Source organism: Natator depressus, chromosome 10, assembly GCF_965152275.1.
Source record: "Natator depressus isolate rNatDep1 chromosome 10, rNatDep2.hap1, whole genome shotgun sequence".
Classification (NCBI taxonomy): domain Eukaryota; kingdom Metazoa; phylum Chordata; order Testudines; family Cheloniidae; genus Natator; species Natator depressus.
The window spans coordinates 34,209,004-34,221,344 of record NC_134243.1 but is presented as its reverse complement, the minus strand read 5'-3'; the positions used below and the strand labels follow the sequence as shown (position 1 = coordinate 34,221,344).

At 47.5% G+C, this 12,341-nt stretch overlaps 2 protein-coding genes across 5 annotated transcripts in view; one reads left to right on the top strand and one right to left on the bottom strand.

The window, feature by feature from the left end:
- The window catches only part of DNAAF8 (dynein axonemal assembly factor 8), a 154,651-nt gene extending 148,637 nt beyond the window's left edge, over positions 1-6,014 (bottom strand). The window contains exons 1-3 of the mRNA XM_074965705.1: positions 5,973-6,014; positions 2,983-3,184; positions 131-244 (exon numbers count right to left, since the gene is read on the bottom strand). Of these exons, the coding sequence (XP_074821806.1) occupies positions 131-244; positions 2,983-3,129 (261 nt within the window). The 5' untranslated portion in view covers positions 3,130-3,184; positions 5,973-6,014. The remainder of the gene's footprint in view (positions 1-130; positions 245-2,982; positions 3,185-5,972) is intronic.
- Positions 6,015-6,367: 353 nt separating this feature from the next.
- The window catches only part of ANKS3 (ankyrin repeat and sterile alpha motif domain containing 3), a 28,175-nt gene continuing 22,201 nt past the window's right edge, over positions 6,368-12,341 (top strand). The window contains exons 1-5 of one of the 4 annotated variants that reach the window (XM_074965702.1): positions 6,368-6,472; positions 8,620-8,795; positions 9,203-9,401; positions 9,627-9,748; positions 12,023-12,104. In XM_074965702.1, coding sequence (XP_074821803.1) covers positions 8,623-8,795; positions 9,203-9,401; positions 9,627-9,748; positions 12,023-12,104 — 576 coding nt within the window. In that variant the 5' untranslated portion in view covers positions 6,368-6,472; positions 8,620-8,622. Of the gene's footprint in view, positions 6,536-6,612; positions 6,979-8,619; positions 8,796-9,202; positions 9,402-9,549; positions 9,749-12,022; positions 12,105-12,341 lie in introns of those variants that run through there. The other 3 variants (XM_074965699.1, XM_074965701.1, XM_074965703.1) reach the window with 3 other exon arrangements.

Below are 12,341 nucleotides of genomic sequence, written 5' to 3'. Positions count from 1 at the left end.
GCAGACCCAAGATGAGAAAAAGGGCCCAGGTACTTATATCACTCAGTGCGACCTAAAAATCTACTGTAATATTAAGTAGCTGCACTGCCGACAACCACAGAATATATGCTGCAGTAGTACAGTCAGTAACCTGCATGTCTGTGTCTCCTGGAGAAAGATCTGCCAGTTCTTCCGACAAGTCAGGAATCAGATTGGGTAGATCTCGCTGGAAGATGAACAGCTCCCCATCTTCATCACAATCAGACTGCCATACAAAACAAAGAAATGAAAGGAAGGGCCAGCACATTTATACAGATGTTTCATGAGGGCATAAGTCATTTCTTTATCTCACAGTTAGCTATGGTGTTGAGGGATATCCTGCTGAGTCATATCAGTGGAGTGTCAACTACTCTACATCCAAAGCGTCTGCAATAAACTCTCTCTTTGGTGACTTAGCACATTAACGGGCTTCAATAACAAGAGCTAGATAAAATATTGGGTATGAACCCATATCTAGTGAGCTTAATGGCAAAAGTCCCATTGATATCAATGGGGACAAAAATAGGTAAGTATTCCAAAGCTTGAGAGGTACTGGGTTATCTGCAAATCCCAGTGACTGCAATGTCCAGTGCAATATCTAGAATGTACAAGTAGAAACCATACTTTACACCAAATGGAAGAATCAACACCCCCACATCGGGCAGACAGGCTCCAGCTTTCACTTTGCCTTTTATACCGCAAGGCATATCACCTCCCGTAACTCTTTGGGCTGGCAAATCCCGACTCCCTGGTGAGATTATTTTTCCTCCCCCTGCACTGCACCAGTTTGCTCTAGTCTTAATGAAATGCACATTAGGGGTGGCCAAAGTGCCCCCATTGATTGTATAACACAACCTGCCACTGCCCTCTTCAATACTAGAGCATACCACATCGAGATTACAGGTCTCAGGTGCAGCGGTATCTCTTGTTGTGAGCAGACGCAGCTCAGATCAAGATGGAGCATTGCAAGCTGTGACACAGAGTCTCGGTAGGCTGCAGTTTTGTATTAAATATGTGGGGTACTGCAATCAGCTCTACTTTATGTAAATTAAGGACCATGGTCAAGCTCCAGATAACATTTCAGTAGAATGCTTGCTCCAGATGCGTAGAAACAAAGAATGTTTTTGTATGAAAGAGACCTTGGACTGACTTACTATGAGATTAATACATGACACCATGGTACAAAAAGATCTTTTCAGTCATACTGTTATTAGTCATTTGTTTCAATAGCACCTGGAAGCCCTGACTGAGATCAGGGCCCAAGTAAGAGGCAGTCCCTGCTCTAACGAGCTTACAGTCTAAATAGACATGATAGACAAAGGGTGGGATGGGAAACAGACATAGAGAAAGAAAGTAATTTACCCAAGATCACACAGCTTTTCAGAGGCAGAACCAGGAAGGTCATCTGGGTCCCAGTCCAGTACCCTATCTCCTAGACCACATTACCTCTTATGAGCATGATTAATGCCCACGTTGAAAGTTCCCTCATCTGTGCTACTCACAAGATGATCTCTGTATCACTAAGCCACACCCTAAATCTGAAGAAATAGTTTCCTTTGATGGTAAAATTAAGCTTCCTTTAAAGTTAAATAGGTTTGAAAACTATTATTACTTGTGTGCTCTCTGAAAATAGAGGTCTTACCTGGGCAGAATCACCAATACTTAAGCCAGGTCCCCATGGTCAAGGGATCACATCACAAAAGCCACTACAGTTCCTCCTTGCTGGTCCTGTGCTGATTCAGGCCAGCTGCAGCCTTAAAGCAGCTTCTCCTAATTGGCCCCTTTGTACTTAATCCTTTTACTTGCTAGGCTGGGAGAGGTGAACAAGCAATGTTCCTTCCCTTGTTGGAGTCTTCTGTTATGAGAGAGGAGGCAGCCTATATGCTACCTTCCTCCCAGTTAGCTGGGAGAGAGGGGATCCTTGCCCCATCCTGCACTACAAGTCTTCTGACCCCAAGCCCTTAAAGAAACAGTATGGTTCTTGCCAAGCATTAATTATTCTCCCAGGACCAACTTCTTCTCTGCCAACTGTACCTGCCCTTCCCAAGCATCCACTCAGAAAGTCCCAGAAACATTAGGGGACACACCATGGAACAGGGCTAGATCCACATAAGGATTTAGCTTCCTAACATTCATTGATTTCAATGAATGGTAGGAGCCAAAATACCTTTGAGGATCGGGGCCCTAGTCCCTATTACCCTTAAAGTAGACAGTCACCCTCTTAGAAGTACTAAAGACATGCTTGGAAAATAATAATGCCCCATAGCTCTTATGCAGCACTTTTAATCTGTCAGTCTCAGTGTGCTTTACACAAAGGATGGTAAGTATCATTATCCCCACTTTACAGATGGGGAAACTGAGGTGCACTGGGTAGGGTGGGATGACTCTTCCATAGTCACACAGTGAGTCAGTGGCAGAGCAGCAAAGAGAACCCAGATCTTCTCTCTGCCAAGGATCATATTTCCATGATCTTCAGCCACAGAGAGGCATGTTCGGAGTCTTTCTGCCAGGCTCTAACAGTGCTACAATTAATACCCCAGCAGAATGAAGTAGAACAACAAAAGAAATTCCATTTAAATGTGGTTATTTGCGTATTTCATGGTGTGCTTTTTGTTAGGCAGATGAACAACACAGGAGGCCTCATGCTGCGAGATGCCAGTGCCCTCCATGCCCGCTGACTTCAATGAGAGTTGAGGATGCTCAGCACATTGTAGACTCAGGCCTGAGTTCAGTAGTGTTTGAGATGATGAGAACACAAGGGGGAGGATGGGCGCAGCAGTCTGACAATTACAGAACTCCTGGACTAACACCTACTACAGCACTGCTCCCAGCAGATGAGCAGTCCATTGAGAGTAGCGCTGGCTACTCAGGAGCTCCTCACTAATGAGGTGATCCTCAGCTGCTGCCATTCAGAGAGCCCTTTGTGGAACATAGTGAGGAAGGATGCTGGACAGCAATGCTTACCGTAGAGGTGTCAGACTCCAGAGATGGGATTTGGTCTTTCACTGCAGAGAGGATGGCCCCCCAGTGTAAGGTTCTGTTACACCGGAAAGGAGTTGTAAGATCCTCAGATGGATCCTCTTTTTCCTGGCTTTGTCCTTCTGATGCCATTTGAAACAGCTCCCATATAATCAACTCACAGGCAAAATGGCTTCAGTATATGCCACTAAAGAAAACAGAGGTAGCGTCAGCACAGGGTAGGAATGGATCCCATGTGCATTAAGCCTCAGCTTAATTCTTGGGAGTCCTATCATTCTGATTGTTATACGGTTAGCAATACCCCAGCACTGGACATGATCTACAGTATAGTGGATTATATGGAGACTGTCTTTCTACCTGAGTCCCATGAGGCTGATATCTTTGTGCCCCGGCATAATTTAGAACAGCCTCACAGCTGTTCTAAATTGTGCTGGCTTCTAATAGCACGCTCACACATACCTCAGCTCACCCCTTACACTGGGAGAGGGGCAGAAAGGGGTGATGTGAAGTTGGTACTGCCAGCTCTATACCAGTCAAAGGTTCCCCCATACCAAGGGAATGCTTTAAGTATATTTTGGGTTGCGAGAATAGCACAAAGGGGATACAGAGATCTGCCCTTTGGATTTTGACTTCTCAACATTTTTATGGAGAGTGGGTTCTTTCCTGGCTTCTTCCTACGGTCAATTGAGAAGGGGTATTTCACAAGGGGCAGTGGAGGCTGCCTCCTTGCTCACTGGATAATTAATACTATTTGGGGACCTTTTTGTTTTCAATTTGTGATACAATCATATGATTTCCACAGGAATTGAAAATGGGAGTAAATCTGTTCTAACTGGTAATTAAGGTTGGGAGGCTGCTATTGTATGGAACTCAAGTCACTGATTTAATTATGCTTATGATTATATTATCCTTCTTAAATCATTTGTATTGCCACGGGTTGACAGAGTGTTTTAAATACAGAACAAGGTTCATTCTCTGCCCAAGGAGCTTACAATTTAAGATACACAAGGCGAATAACATGCCTGTGAATGCTTTGCACGTCATCCACCTAATATGTCTCCTTTAACCATATCAGACAGTGTTGAGTTTGCATGGCATCTGATGCCTTTAACCATATCAGACAGTGTTGAGTTTGCATGGCATCTGATGCCTGACATGGGGCTGGATTTATGTGGTGAGATTAGCACAGGAATGACATCACCTCTAGAGAATGAATGGGAGCTGCTGAGTGCAAGATTATTCCCACGGGGCTGGGATGAGTTGGTTACCAGGGTTACTCCCCCATATGGAGTTCCCCGTATGAAACCCAAGATTTCTGTCATAGGTGGAGATAGTAACAGGAAACATAGGAATAGCCTGACTGGACCAGACCCAATGTCCATGTAGTCCACTGGCCAGCAACAGATGCTTCAGTGGAAGGTGCAACCACCCTTGTATTAGGTAGAAGTGAGATAATCTACCCTTCATTTTTAGGTTATTCCCCTACTAATCCCTAATAGCTAGAAATTGCCTTAAAACCTGAATTATGACATTTAACATCTCTTCCAAAATTTGTTAGCATTATTACAATTCTGGATATTCTTGCTACCCATATAAATAATCCCTAGCTTTTATCTAGTGCTTTTCAACAGTCTATCTCAAAGCACTTCACAAAGGGGGGTCAGCATCATTATCCCCCTTCTATGGTTGAGGAAACTGAGGCACAGAGCAGTGAAGTGACCATGCTCACCCAGCAGGCCAGTGGCAGAGCACCAGGGTTCCCTCTCTCCATTACACCACACTTCCTCTGTCCAATCCATATGGACAACCTTTTGTTAATCTTACTAAAATGTTGACCTCAGTGACATTCTGTGACAGAGTTCCATGGATTAATTATGGGTTGTGTGAAAAAGTATTTCCTTATATCAGTTTTGAATTTGCCACCTTGTAATTCCATTGTGTCCACTTGTGTTAAGAGACTGGGAAAACAGAAGGTTCTGCTCTACCTTCTTGATACCATTCATTATTTTATAGGCTTTTATCATGTCCCCTCTTATTAGTCTCCTTTCTAAAGTAACTATCCCAGTCTTTTCAATCTTTCTCATAGGAGATTTTCCATTACCCTAATCACTTTCATCACCCTTCTGTGAACTTCTTGTAATGTTGCAATATCCTGTTTGAGATGCAGTTATCAGTACTGCACACAGTATACTGCCACAACACTGATTGATAACGATGGCATTATAATATTCTCTATTATTCTCCAGCCCATTCTTTATGCCACCTAACATCTTGCTCGCTTTTTTGAAGGCAGCTGCACACTGGGCAGAGATTTGCATTGAGCTGTTTACAGTAATGCCCAGGCACCTTTCCAGAACGGACACCGTTAATGTAGTACCCTGCCTCGGTGCAGGAATAGTTTAAATGTTCCTTTCCGACGTGCGCCACTTTGCATTTATTGACCCTGACTTCCATCTGCCCTGGTGGTGCCCTAGCCTGGGTGGCACCCTCTGGAGTCTGCCTGGGTCCGGATGAAGCTAAACAACTTGGCGTGAGCCGCAGTTTTTGCTCCCCGCACCTTCCCCGGCTCATTCCTGACTGGGCTGAACAGCAGGTCCGCGAACACGCCCCGGGCCCGTTCTTATCTGGGACAACACGCGGCCTCTCCCCGCAGGCTGGCGGCCGCGCCCGCGGCTCCTCTGCCCTGGCCCCAGGCCTCTCCACAGGCTAACCACCGCCTCGGCCCCAACCGCTTCGAGCGGCCGCCGGGCTCCGCCCCAGCCCGGCCCCCGGCCGCTCCCTGGCTCCACCCCCGCGCGTCCTCCCGTCCCCATGGTAACCAGGCCAACCACCGCCAGCAGCGCCCCTGCCCGCGGCCCGGCTCCCCAGCTCCGCCGCGCTCCCAGCCCCACTGTCCGCCCCGCGGCCTCACCACACAGCGAAACGCAGCCCCCAGCCCGCCGCAGCGCGAACCCTCCTCCACCCGCCCCACTCACATCACACCTCAGAGTCCCCTCGACGCTCCCCGCCCGCTTGCCCCGCCCCGAGCCCCGCCCCACCGCCGAGGTCCTGACAGAATAAATTCTACATCACAAATACAAAACAAAAAAACAACGAGGAGTCCGGTGGCACTTTAAATACTAACAGATTTACTTGGGCATAAGCTTTCGAGGGTAAAAAACCCACTTCTTCAGATACATGCAGACTGTTATCGTATCCTTTTCCCTGCCAGGATCTCCCTCAACTTCCTCTTTCTCGTATCTCATTGGCTAATTTGAGCCCCGCCTCATGGGATTCTCATCCTCTATTGGCTGGTTAGCTGGATTGGGGGCGGGTCCCACAAGTTGCCGCGAGGTATTGTGGGGTTTGTAGTTTCGCCACGATTGGTCACAGGGAAGGAGGCGCAGGAGCTGCGCTCCCGGCGATCTCGGCGTGCGCGAGGGGCTTCCGGGAGTGGCGTGGAGCGAGGTCCCCGGCCCGGGCAGAGTGCGGCGAGGTGACGGGCGGGAGGCTGAGACGGGACGAGCCGGTGCCCAGGCTGAGGGGGCCGCTCCCTGCGGTGGGTTCAGTGCTGGGCCGGCTCCAGCCGCCCGGTGCCAGGCAGCCGCGCTGCGGCCGGCCGGCTCCAGGCGCTCGGTGTCCCGGGATGAGGCAGCTGCTGGCTTGCTGTGTCCGGTCTGGCAGCTGGTGGACTGCAGGGCTTCGGGGAGGTACCCAAAGGCCAGAGCAGGACTGGTGGCGTGACGGGGCACCTCCTATCCCCACCCCAGGAGCACGGTGCACGGATGCTGCTGTGCGCCCGCAGGAACTGACCACGTGTGTTTGAGGGGCAGGCTGTGCCCAGGATGGTTTTGCCTCGAAGGCTCCCTACGTGTGTAATCTCTCGGGGATGGCTATATTGCCTATGGAGCTCAGCAGCAAGGCTGCACAGAAGCTCCCCGACTGGCTCATGATGAGGCAGTGGTGGCCCACAACCTCAGTGTGGAGGGAGATCTCTGTGTGGTATTATTTTTGAGAGGAGGGTTTGTTCTGATTTAATCATCATGTAGGACCCAATGTAAAAGTTTGTTTCCAGATTTAATATTTAGGCTCTTTGTTCTGTTGTTCATGTAAAATGTTCATAATCAATGTAGCAAAATAATCTGATTTAGGTGCCTAAAGCAATAGATGATTACACTAGATTCTTCTTCAGGGGTGAATCCTATTGAATGACCAGGTGTTCCATTTAGGAACAGAGGCTTTTTATATTTTTTTAAAAGGAGATTTAAAATGACAAACTGAATAACAGTATTGATTGCATTTGGTTTTTATTCCCAAGCACCTCGTGTGGTTTGGTTAAGGCAGCTGCTTGAGCACTTGAATAACTTTACACGCACAAATTCTCATTTACTTCCTTGGGACTATAGCTGTCGAAGGTATTTATCTACCACTGTTGTAGTACGTGAGCACTTCCCCATCTTTAATATAGTTATCCTTACAACTCCCTCCCACTGTGATATAGGGCAGTGCTATTCTCTCCATTTGACTGATGGAGAACTGAGTTACAGGAAGACTTAAGTGACTTGACCAAGATCACAGAAGAAATCTCTGGTGGAGCAGGAAGTTGAACCTCGGCCTCCAAAGTCCCAGGCTGGTGCTCTAATCAGTGGACCATTGTTCCTCCTTATAGACTGCTGTGTGTTTACCGCATCAGAAGCAAAGAGTCTTGAGTAGTCCCGTTCTCTTCAGTGAGACTACTGTGGTATTATTTGTTCTTCCTAATGTCCACCCTAAACTGCCCTTGCTGTAATTTAAGCCCATTGCTTCTTGTCCTATCCTCAGAGGTAAGGAGAATAGTGTTTTGGTTTCCCCCGCCCCTTCTCCTTATAAAACCTTTTATGTACTTGAAAACTGTTATCAAGTCCCCATCAGTCTTCTCTTCTCCACACTAAATAAACCAAATTTTTTCAATCTTTCTTCATGTTTTCTAGCCCTTTAATCATTTTTGTTGCTCTTCTCTGGATTTTCTCCAATTTGTCCACACCTTTCCTGAAATGTGGTGCCCAGAACTGGACACAATACTCCAGTTGAGGCAGAGCAGAGTGCAAGAATTACTTATGGTGTCTTGTTTACAACACTTCTGCTAATACATCCCGGAAGGATGTTTGTTTTTCCAACAGTGTTACACCGTTAACTCATATTTAGCTTGTGATCCACTATGACCCCCAGATCCCTTTCTGCAGTACTCCTTCCTAGGCAGTCATTTCCCATTTTGTATGTTTGCAACCGATTGTTCCTTCCTAAGTGGAGTACTTATTGAATTTCATCCTGCTGATAACCTTAAAATCAGTTTAAAAGATGATTTCTAGCATTATTGGCTTTGTTGTTTGTAGAGCAGACAGACCAAATGTTGTAGAACAACAGTAAAGGGCTGTCATGGAGGATCTGCAGCAGCCACTTGCCGTTTCACAGGAGAGCTTTGTTGACCAAGGAAGGGCAGAGGAGGGGTTCCGTTGGTGGGTAGGAATTCAGCATGACACATCTCTGAGAAGATCCCACCTTTGAAGCTGAGGATGCCTCAGCTCCAGAGCCGAGTGGTCACACCACAGTACTGTAAGATCCTGAAATCGGAACTGAAAGTTCTGTTTCGCTTTGGCTCCACAGGTCATGATGTCAGAGCTGAGTGATGAAGCCAGCGAATCGGAGCTCCTGAACCGCAGCCTGTCTATGTGGCATGGGGTAGGCCAGATGATCTGTCGAGAAGAGCTGGATGTTCCACTGGACCTTCACACAGCGTCCTCCATTGGCCAGTATGAGGTGGTGCAGGAGTGTATTCAGTGGTAAGGAATGAGCAGCGCTTGACCAACACAGCTTTGTTGTTACTTATGCTGATTTTATTTTTAAATGACAGCAGAACAGGATCAATCTGCACTGGAACAATGACCCTTTGCCAGTGAACGTCAGTGGTATCAGATCATTTGCTCATTGTAAAGTAACTTGTCGGCCATGTCTGGGATGGGGAAATTCACCCCCCGAAATTCCCGCTGATTCAGCTGAACTGGAGTTCAATCTAATGGGGAACCACAGTGTAGACAAGGCTCCAGTGCCAGACTTGTTTTTAACACTGTTTTTATTTTAACTACAATGGTAATAAAGATGATTTTGACTACAGGAGTCTGTGCTGCAGCTGTGACCAGCTTTAGTACCGGTTTAGCTGATTTCTTTTTACTTTTTTTTTTTTTTTTAGTGGGGAACTGGATTTAAATAAGAGAAACTGTGGTGGCTGGACCCCGCTGATGTACGCCTCCTACATTGGGCATGATACCATTGTGCATCTGCTGCTGGAGGCGGGAGTGAATGTGAATGTCCCGACACCAGAAGGGCAGACCCCACTCATGCTGGCTTCCAGTTGTGGCAATGAGAGCGTTGCCTACTTCCTCCTCCAGGTGGGTGTTCCGGAATGGCTAGGAAAAGCTGCTATTGCAAAATTGAAATGCCTGAGGAGTGGAATCCTCCGGCAGTTCTGACAGAGAACTGTAAGCTCAATGCACTCCTGTAAATTAAGCTTCCTGACAGGGATTCAAACTTTCTTAGAATCACAGCTCAGAGGGCAATGGCTAACAGACCCAGGAGAGATGCTGCAGTAAAGAACGTTCTCTGTTCTCTTGAAGCAAGGCGCAGAGCTGGAGATGAAGGACATTCATGGCTGGACTGCCCTCTTCCACTGCACCAGTGCTGGACACCAGCAGATGGTCAAATTCTTACTGGACAATGGGGCGAACGCCAACTGCAAGTAAGAGAAAAATACCTGGTATTTCTTTTCTGTCTCAAGGATTTCCACATGATTTCAAATGCAAAAGGAGCACATTAGCATAAGAAGTGCTCAGAGCATAAAGGAAGAAAATACATTCTGTCCCCTCCTTTTTCCTTGCAGTTTAAGGAAATAAGATGTAATCCACTATCCCTGTGGGCATTGGAGTTAATGTAGTGATCATAGTGCCATCTAAACTGGGGAGTGGAGTCTGCCCACAATGCTACATTTAAACTAACGTCACCTGAAATGAGGTTCTGTTTTGGCGGATCTCTGTGAAAGTGAAAAGGCATTACAGCTTGCTCCTGACCTCAGTAGCTCTCTGCTGCTGACCCTGTATAAACTAGTCAGTGCTCATGCATGGTTGCTTAACACATTGGCTGGCTTCCCATGCCCATTTTTCTAAGAACCTGCCATTGGTAGCATGCACATCAAACAACCTGGTATGTGTTGGTTGTGCTGTTTCTATTTCGTTAATGTCTAATGATACTGATTTCCAAAACTGAAAGCCCCAGATACTTATTGATGGAAGTCAGTGGAGCTCTGAAGTCAGTGGAGCTAAACAAGTTTTATACCTGCCAAGGATCTAGCCCTGAAACTCTACTGACACTCTTGCTACTTGAAGCAGAATAGCTGACTCTCCTTCCCTAGTTACGGTGGCTCTGCAGGACCCAGAGCAGTAAAATCTTTCTGGTCATAACCCTGTTTCCTTCATTTTTTCCATGGAAAGAAATGCTTGTTATATAAATATTTTATGCATTTACTCCAACAACTATATGTTCTTGAATTTCTGGCCTATTTGCAACATCATCAGTGGCTAAATTACATGATACACAAAGAGCCGTGTCACAGGAAAAAAAATCCTTCCAGGCCCTTGTGTAACATAGCACTAGCTGTCTATTGGCTTTGGACAGCCTATAGCGGGGGTGGGTAAACTTTTTGGCTCAAGGGCCACATCTGGGAGGGGAAATTGTGAGCAGGGCAGGGGGTTGGGGTGCGGGAGGGAGTGCGGAGTGTGTGGGGGGGTGCGGTGTGCAGGAAGGAGCTCAGGGCAAGGGGTTGGGGCAGAGGAGGGGTGTGGAGTGTATGAGGGGGTTCAGGGCAGGGGGCTGGGGTGCAGGGTGAGGCAGGGGGGTCAGGGTAGAGAGTTAGGGTGCAGGAGGAGTTCGAGCTCTGGCCTGGCACTGCTTACCTGGAGCAGCTCCGGGGTGGCAGCAGAGCACACGGGGCTCAGGGCAGACTCCCTGCCTGCCCTGGCCTCGGCCCTGCGACGCTCCCAGAAGCGGCCGACAACATGTCCCTGCAGCCCCTGGAGGAGGTGGGGGAGCAGAGAGTCCGCGTACTGTTCTTGCCTGTGGGTACCTCCCCCAAAGTTCCCATTGGGTGCGGTTCCCCGTTCCTGGCCAGTGGGAGCTTCAGGGGAGGTACCCACAGACAAGAGCAGTGCGCAGAGCCCTCTGGCCTCCCTCCACCAGGGGCTGCAGGGACGTTGGGCCGGCCGCTTCTGGGAGTGGCAAAGCACCACAGGGTGGCAATCCTGCGGGCCGGGTCCAAAGCCCCGAGGGACCGAATCCAGCCCCCGGGCCATAGTTTGCCCACCCCTGGCTTATAGGGTAGGACATAGCTCATCTTCCTCAGAGTTCTAAACAACTTCTTTTGCATACCAAGGATTAAGTGTAGCTTGAAGTTTATCCCCAGCAAAGAAACACAGTTCAGAATTCATGTATGTAGAAAATGCATATTAAATACAACCAAAGCCGAGAATGTGGTATGCAAGACAGAAACGGGGATGTGTCTGACAGGATTTGACCCCGCGTGTACTGGAATTGCCTTTCCTGCTAACTACATGGGTGAAAGAGTGGTGGGGCTTGACCAGGTTTCAGCTGGAGGTGCCCTGGTGGGACATGCTATTATGTTGGCCCCATCCTGCCTGGGATAGAGGGGTTAAAATGACATTTTAGTGGATGTGCCTTCTTGAGTAATACATGGCTTCATGAGATAAGTACTCTTTATTTTATTTATTTATTTAAGTAATGAATTCAATTTAATTTTGTGCTGGTTAAAGGGGCCAACTTGACAAGCCCTGAAAACTGAAATCTTTTGTGAAGACTTGGCAAGCTGGGGGGTGGGTTCTGCTTCAGCTGGTGAGATTTTTCTCTTTGGTTCTTTTTCTGTGTGTGACCAGCAAGCCATATTATATCTTTAATTTCACCTGTCCTGAGTCCAATCTACATGAGCTTTTTCTCTCTCATCCAGGGAGCCTGTGTATGGATATACACCTCTGATGGAAGCAGCTGCTTCTGGACATGAGATAATTGTCCAGTATCTTCTCAATCATGTAAGTGTCTGCCCAATTCTAAATAAATCCTAGAATCTTTAGGGTCCAGACTTATAGTCAGGAGAACACAGGATGTGACAGATCAGGCCTTCCAAAAGGTTATATTTCCAGGCTGTTGCTCTCCATTACAAATCCCCTCTGGTGGTAGGTCACAACCTCATTTTGTTGTTTTGGGGGGTTGAATGCCTATACATCTGTTTAATAAAGCAGAGAGATCCCAAATCTAAACTAACTTCC